This window comes from Pyxicephalus adspersus, chromosome 1, assembly GCF_032062135.1.
Source record: "Pyxicephalus adspersus chromosome 1, UCB_Pads_2.0, whole genome shotgun sequence".
Classification (NCBI taxonomy): Eukaryota; Metazoa; Chordata; class Amphibia; order Anura; family Pyxicephalidae; genus Pyxicephalus; species Pyxicephalus adspersus.
The window spans coordinates 92,606,361-92,631,367 of NC_092858.1; the positions used below are offsets into that span (position 1 = coordinate 92,606,361).

At 37.9% G+C, this 25,007-nt stretch overlaps 1 protein-coding gene across 1 annotated transcript in view; it reads right to left on the reverse strand.

Annotated features, from left to right (window-relative positions):
• MAN1C1 (mannosidase alpha class 1C member 1) overlaps positions 1–25,007 on the reverse strand; it is a 60,314-nt gene that overhangs the window by 11,740 nt on the left and 23,567 nt on the right. Inside the window, exons 4-11 of the mRNA XM_072419070.1 lie at positions 23,295–23,410; positions 20,630–20,710; positions 15,233–15,327; positions 11,865–11,988; positions 11,597–11,690; positions 9,814–9,929; positions 2,613–2,832; positions 777–949 (exon numbers count right to left, since the gene is read on the reverse strand). Of these exons, the coding sequence (XP_072275171.1) occupies positions 777–949; positions 2,613–2,832; positions 9,814–9,929; positions 11,597–11,690; positions 11,865–11,988; positions 15,233–15,327; positions 20,630–20,710; positions 23,295–23,410 (1,019 nt within the window). The remainder of the gene's footprint in view (positions 1–776; positions 950–2,612; positions 2,833–9,813; positions 9,930–11,596; positions 11,691–11,864; positions 11,989–15,232; positions 15,328–20,629; positions 20,711–23,294; positions 23,411–25,007) is intronic.

Consider the following 25,007-nt stretch of genomic DNA (forward strand, 5'->3'; position numbering starts at 1 on the left):
TAATCTCTGTAATTCTAATTAACATGCCCACTGTTAGCACATGAATATTGCAGCATAAGCTTCTTGTGCCACTTCGCCTCTGCAGGACCAATAGTCCCTGTATTATAAGGAAGGAAACAGAGGGCCTGCCCACAACCCAGAGAATCAGAAGGCAAAGTAGCAACACTATACACACTAAGTAATGAGTGATAAGACAACCAATCATCCTTCTAAGGTTGCCCCTAGACCTAAACAAGCGTTTAACCGTTGCAGCGCAGATTAGGCCCACTGCAAAGATAGTTTAACAGTGGCCATTGTAACTCCATTGCAGTTGCTTCTGCATAGCACTGAATAGGAGGAGGATGGGTAAAACTTTACTCTACAGTAAACAGTGCACGGTTGGAGTCTCAGACCTATAGGAGCTCATGTATATTAATTATTTTTTTTTTAACCTGGTGTCTGTGGGACAAAAATTAGGTATGTTCCTTGTCAGCACATGAGCTGTCTACTTGTGTCACCCTGCTGAAACAGAACTGCAAAAGGATGACACCAGGTCAATTTTGGGTACTTACGCTGCTTGCAATGCACTAGAAAAAATAAATGATCTATTCACCACTACATAGCTGCATGCATTGTGTCTTCTCTATCTGCCTAGAGTTCAGCTATATGAAAAGAATGAAAAAATACATGCGTAGGCAGGAACGCACAATTTTCCAAGTAATTAAGCACATTTCCTATGTTCTAGTTATTTTAGCACAATTTATACAATTTATACATTGACTGTCATGTTTCCATACCTGTACAATCTCCCAACCCCATTCTCTATATTTGGGATTATGCGTCAGCCTCCACAAGTACAGGTAGCTTTCTGCAACCTCTGGACGAAGCAAGTAATATCTTTCACTCAGCCGGCTTGATGTGGCTTCAGTCCCTGCATCAAACCTAAACACTTCAGGCCCAAGCTTAGTATCTGAAAGTAGATAGTGTTATTTTTTTTTAGATCTTTAATGTAACAAACTAACAAGTAAAAATTAGGTTAAAGAGAAAAAAAAACATTTTGGAATAGTTATGATCTGTAATTCTTTATACAATACCTTAGTCTGTGAAGTAGGAGTTTACAAAGCTCATTTATTTATTTAATTTTGAAATACATCACCTACACAGGTGACAGTACAACAGTCCAAAATTAGGATAACAGAAAAAACAATTGGACATTACATATCAAATCGCACTCTAAACATAAACAGGATCATTGGATAGATTATATCGATAAGATTAAAAGGATGGTCGGGGTGCAGCTATGGGATGATATTTATAGAACAAACAGGGAAAAATAAAATCCTGTCCCTGTCTTATACATATGTGTTCTTAGAAGGGGAAAACATGAAGAGGGGGAGGGGGATGGGAGGGGAAGGGAAGGCTGGAGCAATACAGGGACAATACAAGTGGGAAGAGAGGCAGTGGTTGCCAACTTTTTGGACCTCACATACAACTAAATTTACGAACTCTGGACCACGCATGCCCGGGGAGCCATGTGCCACTCAAAAGGAAAGAAACTTCCCCCAGAGTGACATCATTATGCCAGAACCCCCCACTCTCCAGGCTCAGACCTGCAATGGGAGAGTGGGCAGGTTGTCTGAGCCTGCGATTCATATGGGGGACATGGTCCACGGTTCTGGCCGGTGTGCATCTCCTGACCCTGCTGGGGGGGGGGGGGGGGTGGCGTACAGGACAGAGACACACACTACCGAAATTTTCTCACAGACCACCGGTTGGTGATCACTGAAATAAAATAGGACAGTAGGAATAGTACATAAAAAAAGGGGCGGTATAGTGTTATAGGCCCCCACAGTCGGAGTCCCACTCTCACGCTGGGCCTGACTTAATAAAGGATACACTTTCATCAGTGAACCTGGGTGATCCAACAAAACTGAACTAGGTCTGGTCCAGGACTGAAGAGATTTACTAACAAATAGCAAATTACTTTTAAGACATACATTCCAGGTTTGCTGAATCACTCAGCTTCACCATAAAAAGTGTATCCTCTCCAATCTTGGATTTATTAAATCAGGCCCACAGTGTCTGGGAATATGAGTTTACGTGTGGGTTATATATCAATTAAGCCCAAGATAAGAGAAAATGCGATATTTCATTACCATGTGAGTTTCAGAAGGGATTTCGGTTCCAATAATCCCACCTCAATATAACTTGTAATTTATATTTTCTTATTCTATGTTTGAGAGATAGTAAGTCGTTTTTAGCAGGTGGAATTCAGATTTTCTGGCCTGCTGTTTAAATGCTCAAAAACTACATTCCCTAGAATACTAGAGAGATGTAAGCAGTGAGGTAGAATGACACATTACAGACATGCTAAAAAAAAGAGAATCTGTTCTAGTAGAATGTATCCTGTTATACATTATATAGTGTTTCTTTAAAGGAATCCTGTCATAAAAGAAATTTGGAGATAGTAATTGCTAAGCACAAAACCATAGTTGACAGACTATTTCAAGGACCCCCTTGCTTTATTAAACTGACCCATTTAAAGTTTGCAGATACATCTCTTTGCTTTTAACTCTATAGGACTGATCACTGTTATGCCATAATTTTTTTTATGTATGTGGGTTTATTCATACCTGTACGTACATAAGACTCATGACATGTGTTGGCAATCTCTGCTGCTAACCCCATGTAATGGTCTTTTTTGTTTTGTGGTGCATCTTTTGCTCCTAGTGCCAACATCCCTGCAGCAAAGCATGTCAGATGCCCCATCTTGTGGTCCAGGACTCCGCCTTTCCACTCAGCAATGTATGTCAGGCCTCCCGGAGACTTTCTGATTAGATGTGCTTCAATGGCCTAGAACAATGTAGAAAACAGCTTTAATCATTTACTAACCATTTACATGCAGTAATAACACGGACTATTATTGTGAGCAGAACAACATACAATGTAATGTCCAGAGTAATTGCTTTTCCCTGTCTACAATAATGTTCTAGGAAAAACCTCAGTACCAACTTATAAAACCATGGTATTAACACCAGAATCATTAGATTTGTTTTTACATAATCATCAATTATTTTGAACATAATCAAATGAGGAAATAATAAAGTCTATTGTGTAAAGCAATTCTAAAAGTAAATTCATTTTTTTAGATTGGTTAGTGTAGTGTGGAGATTGAAATCACTGCAAGGTTTTTACTGCTGTCTGTATGCTTACTGGGAAGATTTCCTCTCACCTTTTGTCCCCAAGGCAACTGGAAATGAAAGGAAATCTACCCTTAAAAAGGAGAGGTCACATTGGTAAATGTTGTCATGGGAAAATGTGATTCCATTGAAGATTTATCATTATTTCTTGTTTCCACGACAACCATAAAATTTTGAGATTATAATTGTTACAAGGGTAAGAAGTTAGGTGATTTCTTCCAAACAGGAGTACGGTATATGCAGGAACAAATAAATGTTGATTAGGAACAATAAGAAAGAATGAAAAAATACAATTTGTAGCAGTGGTATATGTTATATATATATACCGCCCAGACAATTGCAGCAGTTTTAGTTCTGCTGCCAATATAACAATGAAGAAACATTGTAACTACAGGGTGGGTGGAAAAAGTTGGGTAGCTATGTGAAAGCCCTCCTAATATGTACAGGTTTGGACAGCCCCAGCCTTTATTTAGGTCTGTAGTTGCCATGATGCTGTACATGTGATCAGCTATGGCACCAGCCAGGTTAGCTTGAATGTTTGGTTAGGCGCTGACATAACCGTACAGTCCTCTATGATAGCAGTCACCAGACACATGTCTCAAAGGTACCTGTGTGGGGAACAGGTAAATCAGTGGGATTAACAGCTCAGTTGTGCGGCTCCTGCACCCCCTCAGTATACACAATGGTTCTAAGAATTCAAAGTGTTTTTAAATCCTGATCTTGATAAATATGTATTTTAACCTACCTTATCTATTAGCATGCTTATAGTAAGAGCTTGAGTTTCTTTTCCTGCAGCCAATAATCAGATTCAAACTTTTTTTTGGAAGATTTACTGCTGATTGTAACTTCAACTTTTAGTAAGAACACATTCAAACATGAAACCAATCAAATTGTTTATTATTCTGCCACTGCAGAACTAAAGCAAAAATCTTGGTTGCTAAAGTAACACAAATTATCTTCAACTATTTTACTTTTAAATGCCCGTTTGTTGTAAGAGTACACATTGGGTATCTCCTATATCCTGCTGACAATCAGCAGACATAGGCACATGCTGCCAGGTTAAACTGTGCTTTGCTGCTGAGTGTTGTAGGTGTTGTATGTGGACAACCAGTAATTAACCATTTTGTGAACATGTCACAGATTTCCTGCCCTCCTTTTCATTTTACTTTTAGTTCTCCCTTGATAAATTGTGAAAAACGTTCTTTGATGAAAGCTTGTTAAATATTTTTCCCAGCATCACATTCATCCATGATTTAAAGATAAGAATGTATTCTTCACTGAGCTCCATCAAACATCTTCTTTTGCATATGCATGCATGCTGCATGAGCTTTGCATACATTGTTACCATAGTAAGAGTGCTCTGACAAATTGAAAGATATATTTTTAATATTCTACAATTTGATCAAATGCAAATGCAAGAAAAATAAACACATAATACTGAATTCAGTGTTCAGTAATCACTAGTTTGAAAACTGCAGAATCAGCTTTTTGGAAGCACAAAGTAAAATCCATTAACTGTAATCACATTTTATTTACGTCAGTAAAAACACTCTTACTTCTGCATTAACTCTTACCAGGCATACTGAGAGAAACAATAAACTAAAGCCCGTAATCAGCATTATTATCCTGCATAGGATATCATAAGATGGCTCACAGTGCAGGTGCAGCATGACCTATGGGCTTTTATAGGGTCAAACATAATTGTTATTCTTTTTTATTCACTCATTATGCGGTCACATATACTACTCCACATTTCATTTTGACCTAAACAATTCCAATTAGAATTAGAACAGACATACATATTTTGTCCTTAAATAAGCCACACTACTACCTAATACATTTTCAATTCCCATTTTTGACCTATTGAGCCCAATTTAATAAAGATTTCCAAGACTGGAGAGGATAGGCTGTCATGGGTAAACCTGGGTGATCCAGCAAACTGGAACTGGATTTTGTAAAATCATTGCAACTATTTGGCAAATGCTTTCAATCCTGGACGAACTCCATCCAAGGTTTGCTGGATCACCCAGGTTCACTCATGATAGTTTATCTTCTCCAGTCTTGGAGAGCTTAATAAATCAGGCCAATTGTGTTGTTCAATTTTTCTCATATAAGGCCTGATTTATTAAAGCTCTCCAATGTTGGATAAGATACACTTTAATGAATGAACCTGGGTCATCCAGCAAACCTGAAATGGATTTCTTAAAAGTCACTTGATAAATCTTTGCAATTCTGGACCAGATCTTTTCTAGGTTTGCTGGATCACCCAGCTTCACTGATGAAAGTGTAATTTCTCTAACCTTGGAGAGCTTTATTAATTCAGGGTCATTTGGTCGCCTAAATAATTTCTCAAAGTTCCTCGGTCTAGAGACCTCTCTAAACTAAGCAACTGATTTTGAGAATCAGCTAGACGTACATCCACTTTTTCCTAACACTGTCACTAGTGTCAGACAGTAGTATAGCTAAATAATAAATAAATAATTCACTTGACTCAACATATACAGTATACAGTAACCACTTTGCCTTTGTAAAAAAAAAAAAAACCTACATTTTTGGTTTACGTTTCCACAATAAATAGTGAATAATATGTAACTGCTACTGTTTTCTATGTAATAAAAAGCATAAAGATGAGTAATGGTCCTAATATATTATATATATCTTATATAAATCCTATAAATACGAGAACAAATGATATCTAAATTATCTAAAGTGCCCTTGATTATATATAAAAGCTCTCTCAACATGATTAAAAATACATTGAGGATTCTCAAATAAACCAAAAACCTTCTTATAGAATAATATTAAAATTAATTCATAATATTAAATTAATAATAAAAAATACATGAGAAATAGTAATCAATCTGTTTATTAATTAATCAAACAACCATTAGCACAGCATGAATTCCCCAAGTCATCCAACATCATCAATAAATCATAGACAAATGTTCACTTTCAAGTAGAAAACTTGATATGAAAAAAAAAGACATAAACAAAGCAATTCACTCAAGAAGGAAGCAAAATGAAATAAAACATAACTTGGAGACAGGAAAGAGAGTTGTAGAAATATGACAGGTGCCATGAGCTTTTCATATAAATCCCTCACATCATGCTTCATTTATTCAAGAGCCATGTGCAGGCACTGTAGTGCTGCTGAGAAATGGCACATTTGCTCCTGGCAGGAATACATGAAGCTGTAATGACAAAGTTCTACTCTCTTCCCATCAACCACTGACACCAAAATGTAATTTGAAGAAACTAAAGAAGTCTAAAATAGAAAAAATTGTAGTCTGGTAGAAAAGTGCCAGCACTTTGTAATCTGGCCTTCAGGTGCAAGCACTAAAGCTACGTACACACTTCCAATTATTATCGTCGGAAAACGAACGACGAACGTTCCTGCACGATATACACGAACGATCGTATAGCACCGATCCTGCACATAGAGGTAACGACACGATCGTTCGTAGATATTGTACACACAATAGATACGATCGTTTGAGCGATAGAGGAACTATGTGCACGACAGGAAAGTGAACGGACGTTCGTTCATCACGCATGCTCTGAACATGGACGATCAACGAACGACCGTACACACGAACGATGTTCAACGATCGTCGTCCAATCCGATCCGCCGGTCCGGTCGTTTGTTTCCAGCGACTTTCCTCGTTCGTCGGCGTCGTTGGTTACTTTTTTACGAACGATTTTTTGCCCAATCGATCGTTCGTCGTTCGATTGGAACGATAAAAATTGGAAGTGTGTACGCACCTTTACCTCCAGCAGACTCCAAGCCCCACACACAAAAGATAGGATGTTATGACAGGCTTTACTATGATTGTGTTCGGTTGTGTTAACATTTGCTTACTCCCCCTACATATTACTATTGGCCCATCACTAAATTGCAATACTGGCTTAGGAAATGCTGAGGAGACAAGAATTGGCTTTGTCCTTAGGACAACCTGAAATTTTGTCATAACAGAAATGACTCATAGGCTTATGTAACCTCCTCTAGGTGCATTTAGTTTTCAGTGAAGTCATATGATGGCTCTTCAAGCTGCTTACAAGTACCTGGAACCACTGGTGGCCAGAGCTGCCATCAGAAATTTGTAGGCCCCATCAAACTTCCTAGGGCCCCCTCACCTATGCCTAAAAGTTCCAACATTGCAAAAGTCAAGCTCTTTTCATCTGGACCCAATAGACATACCCATTGTTTTTCCCTGACGGTGGCCCTGCTGGTGGCCCACAGACCACCACAAGAACTACTACTGTCAGGTGTGGACATTATGGTTTGGAATCTCATACAGCTGTCTTGTCCCAATGCATAAACTTTGAGCGACTGTGGATTCTATGTTATCTCATACTAGAAGAATAGACTTGAAGTGACTCTGGCAATCAGTATCTGCAATTCTCATTATCCCTAATTAATAAAAAGAAAAAAACCCTATTAACGTTAGAAGCTATGTGGCTTAACGAGGCACCGTGGGATAAGTTAGCATCTAGACTTTCGCAATGGCATCAATTTGTTTTACATATGGTCTTATTTTGATTATCTGCTATTAACTACAATTTTTAGGCTAAACTGCCTTACTGCCTTACTGGCAAGGTCCTCTGTGTAATCATCTGGATTAACACAGACCAGGCTGTTGATTGGAAAACAGAGGAGCAGAAGCACACACATTCCTTTACTTAATATACATTGCTTCTTGGTAATATGTTCACTACCAGCACAAGTACACCGTAGGAGCTAACTGTTTCACAGTAATGATAGTAACAGCCTTACAGTTTTGATGCACAATGGATTGCAAGCTTCGAAATATATATACCCGGTAGTAGCTGAATTATTTTCATTATGTTTTGCCTGCTTTGAAAAAAAGATCCCAGTTCCAGACAATGTCTGCATGCTCTGCCAGCCAGTCGCACACTGGGAGTTTCAAGTTGCCCAAATAGTTTATTAACAGGCTCTTTCCTTCTTATGATTAATTGGCATTGATCTCTTTTTGTCTGCCCATTGATTTCCTTCCATGTGGAGGCCCATTATAAAATTGTCACCAGACACAGCTAGGTACAGTCAGATAAGGAACTCACTATTTGGATATACACATTTTGTAACTTCTGAAGGCAACATTGGCTAACCAGTTGACAATCTGGGGTACACTTGTGGGTTTTTCTAGTTGTCGTCACATTGTTTTGAACTTAATCTGTGATATTATAAAGATTTGTTCTACTCATTCAAGTACTATAGTTTCCTTTGCTATAAATTGATACATACCCCAGTTTTTTTTAACCACACAGGTAATTCAGTCACCTTAATCCAACTGCAAGTATTGTGTTAAGGCAGATGTTGATTGTCCAAGAACAAGATGGGAGGTCTAAAAGTTTGTTCTGATACCTTATTCTAATTTTAATTACACATAATTATATGTAAAAATTAGTTCCAGGTTGATGTAGAAGGTCATTTCTACTCCTTTTTCAAGCAAGTTCACTTTGTTCAAAATGTGCACCTCATTGTCATTGAAAAACTGTTGCTTTTTCCTAAATATTTTTGTTAGTGTTCTAAGGCTAGGTACACATGTGCAATAGTTCTTGTCCAATAATCAGCTCAGGGCTGATATCGGACTAGAATCTTGCATGCCTACAGCGCTCGTTGTCCATCGTTCAAATGTCCTGGCAGATCCAAGGAGGATGGCCGACAAACGATTGTAATGGAAGTGAAGGGGAGAGAGCACAGCAGGGTGCTGCTCCGTCCTTCTCCCCTCTCCCCTCTCCACAGAGCAGAGCGGTGCTGTATGTACAGCACTCGTTCATGCATTGTGCAGCCGTTAGTTGTTGCAAAAGATCCTTTCCAATGATAATTCTTGCACGTGTGTACATAGTCTAAGTTTAAATATTATTTTTCTTTGGAAAGCAGGCATAACCTGTAAGTGGAAAACATTGCTGTGTGACAAAGAGAGGCTATGGTCCTGATTTTATAAAGCTCTCCAAGGCTGGACAGAATACACTTTCACCAGTGAAGCTGGGTGATCCAACAAACCTGGGATGGATGTGGTCCAGGATTCAAAGCATTTGCTAGCAAATAGCAAATGACATTGAAGAAATCCATTCCAGGTTTGCTTGATCACCTAGTTTCACTTGTGAAAGTGTATTCTCTCCAGCCTTGGAATGCTTTAATAAATCAGGCCCTATTTGTCTGTGTCATACTAGAACAAGCATCCCCAAACAAATATCTTTATCACTCCCAATCACCCACATATATTGCGGTTTTAAAATCTCTACCCTAGCAATTGGTCTATAATTCCCATCTTTAGTGGTGCCACTAACAACTGGCCAGACTGGCCATTGAACTGTATAAGGTAAGTAAATCTGGGTCAGTTCACAAATCCCAACACTTCCCATGTCCCTGGACAATCTAAATGTAACCGAAAACCAGCAAAATCTTTTTTTTACTTTTGCAACTGTTCTTTTAACTTTAATGTATACAGTATATCTGTGGCATTAGACATTTTTGCTGAATTTATTGCTAACTAGATAAAAATCATGACTTACAGGACTCACCTCCTGGCACAACAAATTTGGATGAGCAGAAGATTGACCTACAAAGTATAACGCATTTAGTTGACAAGACACAAAGCTTGTTTCATACCTCCACAGCTTCATAGTACATGCCCTTTGCTTCATTATCTTGTTTAGCTGACATCAGCCAAGACTTGATTAAGTATTCATAGAAGCTGTCACCAAGTCCTCCAAGAGACACATGATCTATAGAGAGAGAAGTGACACACAATTTGTAGAGAAAGGATGATAAAGAATTTAATCCGACATTTCATTTGTGCGCATGCAAATCTTGATGTTAAGTATCCATGCCAAGTACCTCTTAAATTCCAATTTCTTCTCAGCATTGTCATTTGAAAATTGTCAGTTCATAATTAAGTGTTCTAATACAATGTCTTTTACATACTAGCTCTGTGATGTTCAAAGAAAATTACATTAGGTTAAGTCTAAAGCTTCTAATTACATCTGACAAGTCACTATGGGCTCAGTGAATAGGAAGAGAAGCAAAAGAAAAAAATTCCTTCTAAAGTTTTATATTAAAGCAAATCTATAGCAAGCTATTTCAACTGAAAATAGCAATGAAATGCTGTTTGCATGCTGAGATATATATGTAATGAAGGCTGAGGCTCTATCCTATGCAAATACGGTTTTCACAACTGAATTTCCCACTTCTTCCCCCTCCACTTTTTGATATTGGTCTTTAAGCATAGTCATCCTGATCAAAGGCCAATAGAAAGGCATGGAAGATGGAAGTATGTAGAGCCAAAAATTAGCTTATGGAATAAATTCAAAATTTGCAGGAAAGCATCTTAGTTTTCTGGGAAACACAGGACAAGGTAAGGCAAACAATGATTAGTTTTAAAATGCAGATTTTTTTCCCTTTAATATTGCATAGTATCTAATTTTGCCAGAGGTATTTTTTTTTAAATGTTTTTATTTTTTTTTGTGTAGTGCAGCTACACTTGTTGTGTATTATTGGGCTCCCCAAGTGACATACTTACCTGTCTAAGGTGAGCTTTCTTGGCACCTCACAGCCTCATTATAAAAGCCTCTTCCCACACATTTATACAGAGTGCCAACTAAAGGAAGGATTGAAAGATGATCACAGCACACATGCATAGGGTCCAACTAAAAACATCTTCAGAATAGGCTGTTCAGTACCATGACAAGATACGAGGGGGTGCTGAGAAGTTCCTGGGTTTGCCCCCTTCTAGATGAAATAGAAAAATGAGTGTGGGGGCAAATGACAGTCTAATATCTTAGTATGTAACTGTGCAAATATCAGGTCTTTGCGATTCTTAAAACTGATATTTCTTTTAGTGGGAAGCAGTGATGGCAGAGGCACAAGCAAGCTTCACGTCATTGGAGTGACAGGCTGTCATGTTTTCAAATTTCAATGGTAACCTTTTTGCACAGGCTAACAATAATATTAACAATATTCTTCTATGAAAATCCAACCATTCAAGTCCATGCCTTGGAATAGAAAGGAAAAGTACAGCTGAGGGGGAGTGCTGGAAATGCCAGATGCGGCCAATGCGGAGCTAAATCTGATGAGTGACCCGCCGCTGAAACTCCCTCTTTATTGAAATATCGCTGTCACTAAAATTCCTGACATTATTTGCATCTATAAAACAGTCCAATGCGGGGCCACACTTAGGCAGAGAGCGGCCAGCAGAGAGCGGGCCAGCTGCAGTTCATATTTAGGATTCCTTTGGGGGTCAAAAAAAGGACGTTGGGGGCCAGATTTGGCCCCCTGGCCAGAGTTTGACACCCCTGCTTTAGAGTAACATTTGGGACCACTGCATTTATTACATTGTACACTGTATTTATAAATATATAATGTAGGGTAAAAAAAATAATTATTCTGTACATACGCTGAACCCAGCTGCCGCTGACAGGGCTGAAATAATTAGGATACAATCCATGAGGCTTTTCTATTTTCTTCAATATTTTCCTGATGGTGTTCACCTGCAAAAAAATGTTTTTTTAAAAATGTCCTGAAGCTAGAAATTAATTGCTTCCATTTGATAAGTAATTGGTATATCTGTATTATTACAAAATCTTAGAATTCCAATTTCATCATGTAATATAGTCATAGATAGATATAAATATAACATAAGCATAAAAGATGGGCCAGTTTACCTTCTCAATAAACACTGGATCTCCAGACAGTTCACTGAGTTTCAAGAATTCCAAATGTAAAGTCCCAAATTCTGCTAAAATGCTGCTTCCTGCAGATGCCCATCCCCAGCTCCAATTTAATCCACTGAAAAAAAGAGAGGCCTGATCATTAAAGCTGTGCTCCATGCAAACATTTTAATACAAAAGATGACATATACATAACTGTTTCACCTGGATTTATGCACAGCTAAGCAGATGACACTAACAGCAATGGGCCTGATTTATTTTAACCAGGGGCCGGCAAACTCCAGCCTTTAGGCCAGATACGGCCTAGTCGGTAGTTCGTTCCGGCCTAAGCCCCCTGACCGATCCGGCCTAATGGGCTGCCGGCGGATTGGCCAGGGGGTGTTAGGAACTACCGGAGCTGGAGCCGCAGGAGCTCCAGTGCCGCCCCCTTGCAGTTTCTCCCCTATTTACCGTGGCCAGCGTTGATACACCCGCCGCTATGTAAAATAAAGAAAGCTCCCTGTAGGGAGATCCCTCTCCTCCACAACGCATACGGAGGAGAAGGATTTCACTTCAGGGGGCATTCCTTGGTGGTGGGCAGAGCCATTAAGGGTGGGTCCGACCTAGTGAGCTCCCGCCCACCCCATAAATGGCCTAGTGGCTATAAAACTTTGCCGACCCCTGATTTAAACTCTCTATAGCTGGAGAGAATACACTTTCCACAGTGAAGCTGGGTGATCCAGCAAACCTGGAATGGATGTGGTCCAGGATTGAAACATTTGCTAACAAATAGCAATTACTTTTAAGAAACCTATTCCAGGTTTGCTGGATAACCCAGTTTCACCGTGGAAAGTGTATCCTCTCCAGCCTTGAAGAGCTTTAATAAATCAGGCCCAACTTCTTTTTTACTATTATAGAATAGGGTAGTAAGTAGTAGTAATAATCTCTAACCCCCAACCCCTTTCTCAAAGCTTGACAATTTAACAGTTAAAAAATCTCTTTGCTCAGTCTGAACTCTTCTTTTTTCATCGTGATCTTGTCGTTGATTTTTATGCAGCTCACCCAGCTTTGCATTTAAAATTAGATTTTGTAAAGTATACAATACATGAAAAAAAACAGGAAAATTTCACTTAGACTTTACCATTTTCATTTTAAACGTATTTTTTAATATTTTTAATTTTTAGCTTTCATTAAAAACATACCTTGCTATCCTGTCAATGAAGATCCTTTTTAAGGGACTTTCTGGAATAGATTACCAGTGCTTTATTCTTCTCTGCATGTATGCTTTGTCATTATTACTCTCTCACAAACATATCACAAAGGGATGCAACCGGTCAATTCAATGCATATTACACAGGTATGAGTCACTACATTTACTACTATACATTCAATACTATCAATGGAAAGCAGGGATCTAGAAAGGAGTTGGCTACAAAAAAAAGGCTGCTGGAGATTAACAGCATGGAGATGAAACAAAGGATGAAAAAGATGAATATAAGTATTTTATTTCTCAAACAGTTATCATTTACAATGCACACAAATTGTCTTTAAGATAGAATTTACATCTACATCCTATATCCTTTTCCTTATTATTGTATATGTTTGTTGGTGTATAATAAATCATCTGTCACTGACAGACTACAATAAACTGCTAAAACCTGACATCTGATTGGCTCTGATGAGTCATTGAATGTGGTAACCCATAACTAACACATTCATTAAAGACTAGAGTGAAGCATTACAGTTGCCAACATTTTAAAGCAGTCCTTTACTTTGCCAATGTTTACAGAAACTGCTGCCAAGTATGAGCTTTCTAGCTTATAAACAACTCACCGGTACATAATCAGTGAACAAAAAATCCTAGTCTTTCCCCAATGACCCAATTATTCTCCCACTGGGCACTGCCATTTTGACTTTCACAGAAGGTAAAGCCAAGCCGACAGTTTCAGAGCTCTATAGAAGTCATTTGGTTTCTTCAATTACTAGTGGCCAATGGGTTGGCCAAAGATGCAGATGAGGGCTTGACGTTTGACAAAACAGTCAAGATTTGCAAATCAGCACTGTTTAGGTCAGCTAAGGCTGCACATGGCTGAATTTAGATGTCTGGCTTTTAAGTGCCAAAATGAGGCTTTTAGATATGACCCCAGCTTCTGACACTTCTGGAAGGTGCAGGCCATGCCCCCATGCATCCCCAGTGCCTCCCGAAATAGCTGGGTTTTAAAAAAACAACCTAAAAAAGCAATGTTTTTTTTTCAAATTAAAATTAATCAGACTAGTGTATTGCTGCTGTAATTAAAATAAGTGAAATCTAAAAATACAAAATCAGTTACACATCTACAATATGGTATTCTAGCTGCATGGCAAAAGCAGACACAAGGTTTCATGAGTAGGATTCAACAAGCAAAATGAAACTGTGCTGAATAACTTATCCCTAGTAACCACATGTCATATTTGAAGCTGCCATTAGAGCTAATGGATTGTCATTTGTTTCCATAGCTTCTCCTTCTCTTTAATCATTCTGACTACTTTAGTCATTCTGCTTATCATTTTCTTTCATTGTTTCTCTCTCTGTTTGATGTGGTGGTTCACTGATATTTGGTACTACTGGGTAATATCCTTCTTACAATTTTTGCAGTCACATCTGAAAATAGTCAGTCTAGGCAGGAAGTCTGCAGCATCTAAAACTAATGAGGTGTTGTCACAAATCTAAGCTGATGAGGTGTCACAAAACTTGTACATGCAGAACAGCATTGTCAGATTCGCCTGCGTTAAGAACATTGTGCAAGCGGTATATTTACCCACAAGCAAATCGAAAACAGTGTCTGCAAAATTGTCTCAGGATTTAAAGGGAAATTATAACAGTCCTGGGGCTGGTGCTTCAACTTCTTACAATGTAGTAGATTTATCTTAGAAAGAACCATTCCAAAGAATAAGATCAGGCTCAAATCATTATGATTTATTATTCATTATTTGTCTTAAGCCTTTTACTTTTGGCAATGAGGCCAAATAAGAACTGAAAAGAACAATCATAAATACCAAATAATACATACTTTATAAATTAGTAAATTGTGTGCATGTAGTTTATATTTCTTTTTATTTTTTTATGCTTTATTTAACAAAAGAGATACAGCTTAACAGGAAATTGGATAAAAAATTAAAAGCGTAAAAAAATTAAAAAAGAAAGAAGGTACTGAAGATAAGTGGTGAAATTCTAAAAGGTTGGGTACGGGATTTTTATTGTTTATACAGGATTATACATAATCTTTAAATGTAGTTTATTTCTCTAATGGCTAAAATATAAACATTTGATTTTTCACACTGTGGGTTTATTAATATAATAATGAAATGATTTAAGCCAGTCTAGTAACATAAGTCATTCTTACTTTCCAAGGTTTATAATACCACGTGGGATCCCAGTAGGTGTGCTAAATGCCGGTAACAGTTTCTTTCCAAGGCCTATTGCTTTTTCTCTGAAAACCTGAAAACATTGGAAAACCATACATACCAATTAGTATAAAATAATGATGTGGTAGAAATTTCACGGTATTGTATTTTTACATCAATATTTATGCAGGCCATTTACTATTGTATAGCACATGATGCACTTTTTTCCAATTTGTAATTTCCTATGGCAGTCTGGGTCACAAATATTACAATCCATTTGTAAAGTATCCTGAATATTTACTAGCAATGTAATGTAAGGGCACATAACATTGCTACACAATTGATTAGATGCAAAGCTGATTAACAATACAATTGAAATGTAAATGTGTATATATGCATTTTCTCTGTTTAGTATCCAAGAAATCTCTCTCGCTGTCAAGCTGATTTAAAATTTCAAATAGCTTGCTATACATGATTAAGGATACATGCAACAACTCATGATATATTTTAAATTAGGCATTGTACGTGTTTTCATTGACTTAGACTAATTTACATTTACTTTTTACATGTGTGTGAAATCCTTCTATAATATGTATGCTGTTTATATTGAGATTTATTGCTTGTGATTATTTTCCATAATCATGCTCATTGGTTATGTCATATTGAGGTGTCTAGTGTTTTCTGTGCATTTATCATTCATCACATACGTAATGTAGTAGAAACAAATCATCTTCATTATTATCTTGTGGAATATGTGTGATGTTTTAAGCACAGGAATACACTATCCTGCATATGTGGATCTGATAGAAAATAATTTAAGGTTTTCAATATAAATGATTCATCAAAGTATTTTACCAGAAAACTAGGACAGTACCTGATCATTAACAAATATTACGGTAAATGGATGACACTTGCAAAGCCTGAAACTCCAACATGGCATAACTGCTGCATTGACCTGCTAGGTTTAACACCAATTGGTTGGGGAGACATATGTCCATCTACCAAGATAATTAAATTTCAAACAGCTCTTCATGAGATGAGGATCATACCTGAACTGCTCTGGACTCATATGGCAGAACTGCTATGTTGTGCTGTTTTTCTTGGTGGCACTGATGCTCACACTTTACCATACTAAGGCCAAAGTCTACTTAGGAGAAGCTCAACGTACTCTAGTAAGCATAATTCTGTGGCTTTGCCCACTGAAAAATGAGCATCCACTTGGCACCAAACACAAAATCTGTAGGTACAAAGGTCTATTTTATTCATGTGACGAAACATAAGCCAACTATTTTGCTGGGAGTTCATGGTCAATCTCCCTGTCAGGATGTTAGTTTAGATGAATGCTTCTTTTCAAAATTAAATTTGTATGGATTTCATTTTGATCTTTTGGCTTCCATATTTTCTGTCAGTTACCCAGACCAGGTCTGCAGACCTGGTAAATCTCATTTTACACATACTTTATTGCAGGGGTGCCCAAAGCGTTGGTCGCGATCTACTGGTCGATCGCAAAGGCAACGTAAGTTGATCCCAGAGCCCTGCCTTACCCCTCCCTGCTGTACGTCTATAGGGATGCTGGGGATGTCTTTCTGTGTGAGAAGGCTACTGTAACAGTGGGGAGGGAGGCAGAGAGGGCGGGAGGCAGTCTGAGGTAAGCAGTGCTGGAAGGTTTCTTGTGCAGCAGTTCTTTTTCTTGTGCAGCACGTCATTCTCCTAAGACTAATTTTGTAGTGCAATGTCTGTGCAATGCATTGTAAGGTTGTTTTGCTGCCTGGTTGTTTTGCTGAATTTACAATTCCACTACTTTCCAAACCCGCCACAATTTTTCAAATTTCTGAAAAGAACTGAATCTGTTCAATTTCTTTTAAATGAATTGTCAAACCTAAGCTTTCAAGGTCATTTAAAGTAAAATGAATTAACAACTCCTTAGTGTAAATCTGCAAATAAAATTAAATTGAAGTTTTTTTTTTTTTTTGCTTTCTAAAATATAAACAGTTTTAGTCTAACAAAAAATATCATAGCAAGTTGTATGCACATAATGTAGAACATGATTTTCACCATTCAAACTTTGATATATTTAATCTGTAGTTTGTGAATTAGTCATTGGCGACATTTCTCTTGAGGTTTCTGTGATTAACATTTTATGATCACATGTATTTTCTGCAATCAGCTGTGTTAAGAAGTTAGTTGGGAGGTTCGTACTAAAATAGCACCAATTTCCGCTGGAAGATTATTAAGCAGATGCTTTCTATTTTAAATCTGTCTTTTTTTAAGTATGCATATTTATAAATATGCATAAAAAGGCAAAAAAGCGAATCTGAGTGCCACATTTATTGCCCATGACATTTAAAAAAAATGATATAAAAGCCTCCTACTGTTATGAAAAGTAATCTTTTAAAAATAAGATTTTAAACATCTAAGCCATATTTTTCATTACTGAAACATTATGAAATGCTAAATTCTTCTCCCCAAGTAGACTTGACTAGAGAATGTCTGGAAAGGTCAGGGAATCCACAGATACACAGTTGTTACCTGTAAAGAGCTGGATTGATCTAAGGTCATCTGTATGTCTTTAGGCACTAAGCACCTGTATAAGAGCTGTTGCAGGGTAAACCTGTTCTATCTGGCAGTCAGTTTCATTTCAGTTCATCATGTCTGGCTTGATTTTATAAGTAACCATATCTGAAAGCTTTTCCATCACCTCCTTGAAGGAGCTACAGCAATTCCAAGCAACCAGATATACCACCATGACTTGTTAGGAGTATTAAATATGATTTGATATAATATATATAAGGACATAAAACTACTACATTAAAATCATTTCACCATCCTAAAACACTAAACAGCTTTAAAAAGAATAAAAATTGTATGAATAAATGTCATCTATTTGCTTTTATTGAAAAATATGTGCATATACATATATAGTACGTCTACATCCAACACATTTCTTGCATACAGTATAATAAACAACAACAACAAGTAAATTTAAAGTTCAAAATAAAACAGATTGAAAATTCAAAAGCAAAACAATAAACACACAAATTCCACATAGTATTACAGTATTTAGAGAATTAGTATTTTATTAAGAAATTGTGGATAGTAGTCGAATTAGAGTGGATGATCCAGTGGGTTGAACAAAAAGATTGCATGAAAAAGTGAGAAACTAAAGCCTTTTTTTACACAATCACTTCATTTCAGGGTCTCAAACGTAATTGAACAATTGACTCAAAGGCTATTTCATGGGTTGGTGTGGGAAATTCCTTCATTATGTCATTATCAATTAAGCAGATAAAAGGCCTGGAGTTGATTTGAAGGGGAGGAGGGGGTGCTTGTATATGGAAGATTTTGCTGTGAACAGACAACATGCAGTCAAAGGAGCTCTCCATGCAGGGGAAGCAAGCCATCATTATGCTGAAAAAACAGAAAAAACCCATCTGAGAAATTGCTACAATATTAGGAGTGGCAAAATCTACAGTTTGGTACATCATGAGAAAGAAACAAAGCACTGGTGAACACCAAAAGACCTGGACGTCCACAGAAGACAACAGTGGTGGATGATTGTAGAATCATTTCCATGGTGAGGAGAAACCCTTTCACAACAGCCAACCAAGTGAACAACACTCTCCAGGAAGTAGGCGTATCGATATCCAAGTCTACCATAAAGAGAAGACTGCATGAAAGTAAATACAGAGGGTGTACTGCAAGGTGCAAGTCACTCATAAGCCTCAATAATAGAAAGGCTAGATTGGACTTTGCTGAAAAACATGTAAAAAAGCCACCACAGTTCTGGAAAAACATTTTTTGGACAGGGGAAACCAAGATCAACCTTTACCAGAATGATGGCAAGAAAAAAGTATGGAGAAGACGTAGAACAGCTCATGATCCAAAGCATAGCACATCATCTGTAAAACATGGCGGAGGCAGTGTGATGGGTTGGGAGTGCATGGCTGCCAGTGGCACTGGGACACTAGTGTTTATTCATGATGTGACACAGGACAGAAGCAGCCAAATGAATTCTGAGGTGTTCAGAGACATACTGTCTGCTCAAATCCAGCTAAATGCAGTCACATTGATTGGGAGGCGTTTCATAATACAGATGGACAATGACCCAAAACATACAGCCAAAGCAACCCAGGAGTTTATTAAAGCAAAGAAGTGGAATATTCTTGAATGGCCAAGTCAGTCACCTGATCTGAACCCAACTGAGCATGCATTTCACTTGTTGAAGACTAAACTTCAGAACAAACAGGATCTGAAAGCCGCTGCAGTAAAGGCCTGGCAGAGCATTAAAAGGAGGAAACTCAGCATCTGGTGATGTCCATGAGTTCAAGACTACAGGCTGTCATTGCCAGTAAAGGGGTTTCAACCAAGTATTAGAAATGAACATTTTATTTTTAGCTTTTTAATTTGTCCAATTACATTTGAGCCCCTGAAATGAAGTGATTGTGTAAAAAAAGGCTTTAGTCCCTCACAATTATATGCAATTTTTTGTTCAACCCACTGAATTTAAGCTGAAAGTCTGCAGTTCAACTGCATGAGTTGTTTCATTTAAAATTATTGTGGTAATGTACAGAACAAAAATTAGAAAAAAGTTGTCTCTGTCTAATTGTTTATGGACCTAACTGTATATATATATATATATATATATATATATACACACACACAGTTTTGGAACTAAACCTTACAAGTTTCAAAACCCCCATTGTGTACCTATTCATACAGCCTTTTTGTTTTTTGTTACCAGATTGAGATCTTACAGTTGCCCCCACCTACTTGCAGTGACTACATGTCCTGCCTTCTGATGTAGACACCTAGATTCCACTGTAATGCAGGGATGCTGAGAAATGCAATTTGGCATTTTTTGTTATTCCATCTTTAGATGTCACATTGTCAAATGGTATTGATTCTCCCATTGACTGAATCAGAGATAAAGAAAATATTATGTAGCACAGTATGTAACTTTTTCATCCTTAAAACAAATTCTTCCCACCACTTTGTTTCTATACATTGTTTGAATTCACTATTGGACTTTGCCTTGTTCAGTGTTGGCTGTAGTTGGGCTTTAATGTTCAGGGAAAGGTTACCTTACAAGTCTTATTATTTATTGGTACATTCAGTTCAGTTCTGCACAAAAGTGTGTACACTGTTTAAAATAACATGTCTGTTTGCAAATACCATTCCCCAGATTCCTAAGTGGATAATTATTATATTTAAACTGCCCGAGTCTCTGTTCATTTAGCTGTAATCCACCTACGAGCAATATGTAATTATTCAGCAAATCTGTTTTTGTAGCTTTTCCTATGTCCTTTTCAGTAATAAGCACTAACGAATCAGAAATATGAGTTTCCATAACCAAAATAGTTAACATTGACCATAAACATACAGAATTTTACACTCACCTCTTTCCCTGACAAGTAGTAAGCAGAAAGCAGTCCTCCAATGTAACGGATGTTAACTTCAAACAAAGAGGCTTCTCCGTTCTAATCATTAAAATATATATGGTGAATTTATGGAACGTGCACTTATTCACTTGTTTCTTTTCATTTATAGAAATAGATCAAGCAGTGTAAAACTGAACTTACAACAGGAATATCTCCATGTTACCAATCAAAACCACATTTTGCCTCTAATTCAAGCTGCTTGTTGGTTGGGTGCTCTGGTTTAAAAAAATATTGCTATATGGATCAATAAAGGATAACCCACACCCTAATGCCAAAATAACAGCAAGTTAATGTAAACATTGGGAAATATATGCAAAAGCAGAACTATCAACTTATAATTGGTCTGTGCCAGTAGGAGCCTTCAGTCACCACTTTGCAACTCTGTTCTTCTCACCTTCCTTCACCACTAGCTCACACTTGGAATTAAAGGTGGCAGAGTTTGTTATGTGGTGACCAACCTTCTATATGAGCCAACATGCCTCTGCTTTGTGATTATTATTTTTTTTTATTATTATTATTATTAATAATATTATACAATGTATTTAGAACCAACACATTACACAGCAATGTATGTTAAATAGGTATTACAAATAACAGACAGATACAGACAGTGACACAGGAGGAGAAGAGGAACCTGCCTCAAAGAGTTTACAATCTAGGAGGTAACTCAATAACAATGCTGTAACCAATAGCTCTCCATTCTACCCAGGGTGCTTACCCATTCTCTTTCTCTCTCACCCCTCTCGCTCTTTCTTTCTCTCACTCTCTTGCTCTCTCCCCTCCTTGCTGTTTCTCCCTTTCTCCCAAACTTTCCTCGGGATCCAGTGATCCTGGGCGGCTCGTACAGAACCAGTGTCTGCACATTAAATAGCTGCCTGTACTTCTGAAGCAGTCACTGTCATCCTCATTCATTCTCTAGGAGCTGTCACCCGGAGAAGCTACATGTAGCTTTTTTAAGGCATGAAAAAGTGTTAACTGCACTGTAACCTCACCACCAGTCTGAACATAGCCGTAAGAATCTATTTCAAGGCAGCCAAGGTAGCTTGCTGTCCCTGAATCTACCACTACCCGGTTTTGAACTGATGGTTCTATGCAAGAAGTATTTTTAAGATACTCATTCAGTTTAAATGTTTAAATCACAACAACAATTTACAGAAGTAGTTATCCTTTATGAGTGTAGACAGTGTCGTTTTTTCTTTAACAAACGAATATTTTTGTAATACTGCTTTGTAAGACATTCTACACATTAAACAGTACAGTTAAAGCGGACCTAAACTCTAACATCAGACCTAATATTAGATATCTGTTCTCACTTACTTGCACAGGAATGCAATAGTGGTGCTGGCTGTGTCAGCTGGAAAGCATGAATAATAAAACATTTATATGGAAACAGCCATCTTGTGTGTGGCAAATTGCTGTGCCATCCAGTCCTGACCTTCTCCGCCCACAGCCCTCCCTCTACTCAAGCTCCTCGCCCAGGCTCTCCAACCAATCACTAAGTATTGATGATGTCATAGATACAGATCAGGTCCACCATCACAAGACACACATCAGGGAACCACTTCCCACTGCCATATCAGACACTTGCACAGTATCATCACCGTCATCCTCATCTGGGGAGCCTGTTGTCACCCTAATCTGCGTTGTCACCCTGATCCACAATGTTATCCTAATCTGTGTTGTTACCCTCATCTGTGTTGCCCAGTAACCCAATAAAAATCCTTCCATTCAGATGTGAAGTCTACTTGCTGAAGAGCTGAGCTGACACCTCTCCCCCCTTCTGCACCTGATCGAAGCAGACAGTGATGATGCTGGAGAGTGAGAGGAATTTTCAAATGACAGGAAAAAAAAACAAAAAAAAACACTAAACTTGCTGACCAATCAGAGCAGTTCTAAACCACTCCTATTGCTTTGATTGGTCAGCAACTTTAGTGATTTTTTTCAACTTTGACTGCTGATGTCAATCTCCCATGAGCCTTTGCAGCCTCGCCTTGGCAATGGAGAGTCCAAGGGGAATGGTCAGAGCATTTTAGGGGGTTTGGAAGCTTTAAACACAAATAAAATCCGGACAGATCAGTATAATTTAGGGTTGTTTTATTCATAAACCCAAGCTGAAAGTGTGATTTTAGGTCCGCTTTAATATACAACGCAAACATTGGCAGTTGGTAAACAATATGTTTATTATTTTAGGCATCATATATTCAACACTTTGTAGTCTATAAGCAAAGATGTTTTCATGTTACCCCCATTTCTACCCTCCACCCATGGCACAATATGGAAAATGCATTTATAGCAAGGTCAACAGGTATTTTAGGTATGTGCCTGAATAATGGAAACTAATGCAGCCAACACATCTAGGTATTTATAAAATGTAATACAATACAAATTTTTTTGGGTTTAGTTATGCTTTAAACATTGTGATAGAACCCATTCATTACCAACTTCAATAAAAGGTATGCAAATCACAATTACTGTTCTGACGTTTATAGAGTCTAAAATGTGTTTAGGTATATTCACTATATAATGCCAACTGTTAGTGATTAAAAGACCTACAAAAATCAAAAAAGCTGCCCTTGGCTTACTTTGAGAGAAAGTCCAAACTCATTCAAAGAAATCATCTTACCACATCTAGATCAAGGCTGTTTTCTATCCATCGTTCAGCATGCTCAAACTCTTCCTTCAGGTTCATAATAAAAAGCGTGTCTAGAGCATCCACAATTGTAGCTCCTTTCAATCCCCCTGTTTTGGGTGAGATTCACTTGTAAATGGCAGCTTTATGTTAAACAAACAAATCATGATTACAAGTAAAATTAAAAGCAAATATAATTCTATGAATAATGTCCATTTGAAATATATTGAAGGGTCAGACCATTCATATACTGATCTAGTGAGAAGTTTACTGATGTACCTAAACACCTATCAGTTAAGGAGAAAGTATAAGTGACAAATGACATTTAAGTGACAATGATCATTTTGTAATGTACTAATGCTAATCAGCAGGTACTTAATCTGAGCTACCATTGGAAACAAGAGTGTGATTCCCAAAGCTTTGCCAAGTAACTTCTCTCATACCTCCAGCGTAGTTTCATTGATTTCACTGTTTTTTATGTTTACGTCAATAAGGGCTCTCCAGTGATCAAAGTGCATTGCCTAATGTTTAAATAACAAAAACTAACACCTGAAAGACCTCTGTCCTCCTAAACGTGAGCAGATAGGCATTTATTTACTAGCAACTGTTTATTGTTTAGTACATATGTATTTGACAGAATCTATTTCTGTGTATTTGTGTCCCTGGTTTCTTCCCCACACAGGCCTTTTTAATAAAACATCAGGATTTATACATAGCGTGGCTTATTGGAAAATAAGAGGGTTTAGCTGCATGTGCAGCAGCACAAAGGCCATTTGGTAGTGAGAACGGAAAAACTTCCTTTGTCCATCTAATTCATTCGAAACACTAATCACATTCACAGATAGTTTTAAATCTTGTGGGTGTAAAAAAAATTCCAAATTTTGTAAATTTTACATCAGGCTTTCTATTTGCAACAAATAGCCTGTAGTAGGTGTGTCTGGAAACTACTTTCCTGCATCACAAGCATAGGTTCTCAGTTTACCAGATTACAAACATGGAATCGGGTGGACTGGTGCACAACACCCATACCTGGATGTAAAATGAAGGTAGTGAGCAGTTATGCTGGGGTTCTTTTTGCACCTCAAGGCCCACATTATAAGTGGCATGTAAAATTATTTAGAAATACATTTTCAAACATTAAACTTTGATAAATTGCTAAAATGTGTTTTAAGGTTGGTTCATATATAACAGTGAATGTCAGATAGCAAACAGGGAGTTTGTCAGGATCTCCATAGGCATATAGTGTTTCCAGGACACACCTCTACTTGAAAGATAGGACCCGGCGCCCGTGCCTGCAATTAGGAGCAGCGGCGCCGGCAAGACCTGCAGTGCTAACAGATAGCATGGGATCACCCGAGGTGTGCAGTGACACCAGGTCTTTACTAGGGCTCCCCCCAAGGAGTGATGGGAGGATAGCCTAGAGGCCTAGAATATCACCAGGTCCTGACCCTCAGGATCACTCTACCTGTGGAGGAGGACTTAAGCACTGGTGTGGTGTGAGGTGTGGGTCAGGGCAGGCAATGGACAAATGTAGTCAGGGTCAGGCCAGGGTGCATGCTCTGTGAGACAGAGAGTAAGTGCTGTGCTTGGCACCTTGATAGAGCACACAGGTGCAGGTCACAGGACAGTTCTTAGCAGTTGGCAATGTTAAGTTTGGACAAATGTTTTTAGCTGTGTGCATTATTCTCATCTCTTCTGGGTTTGATC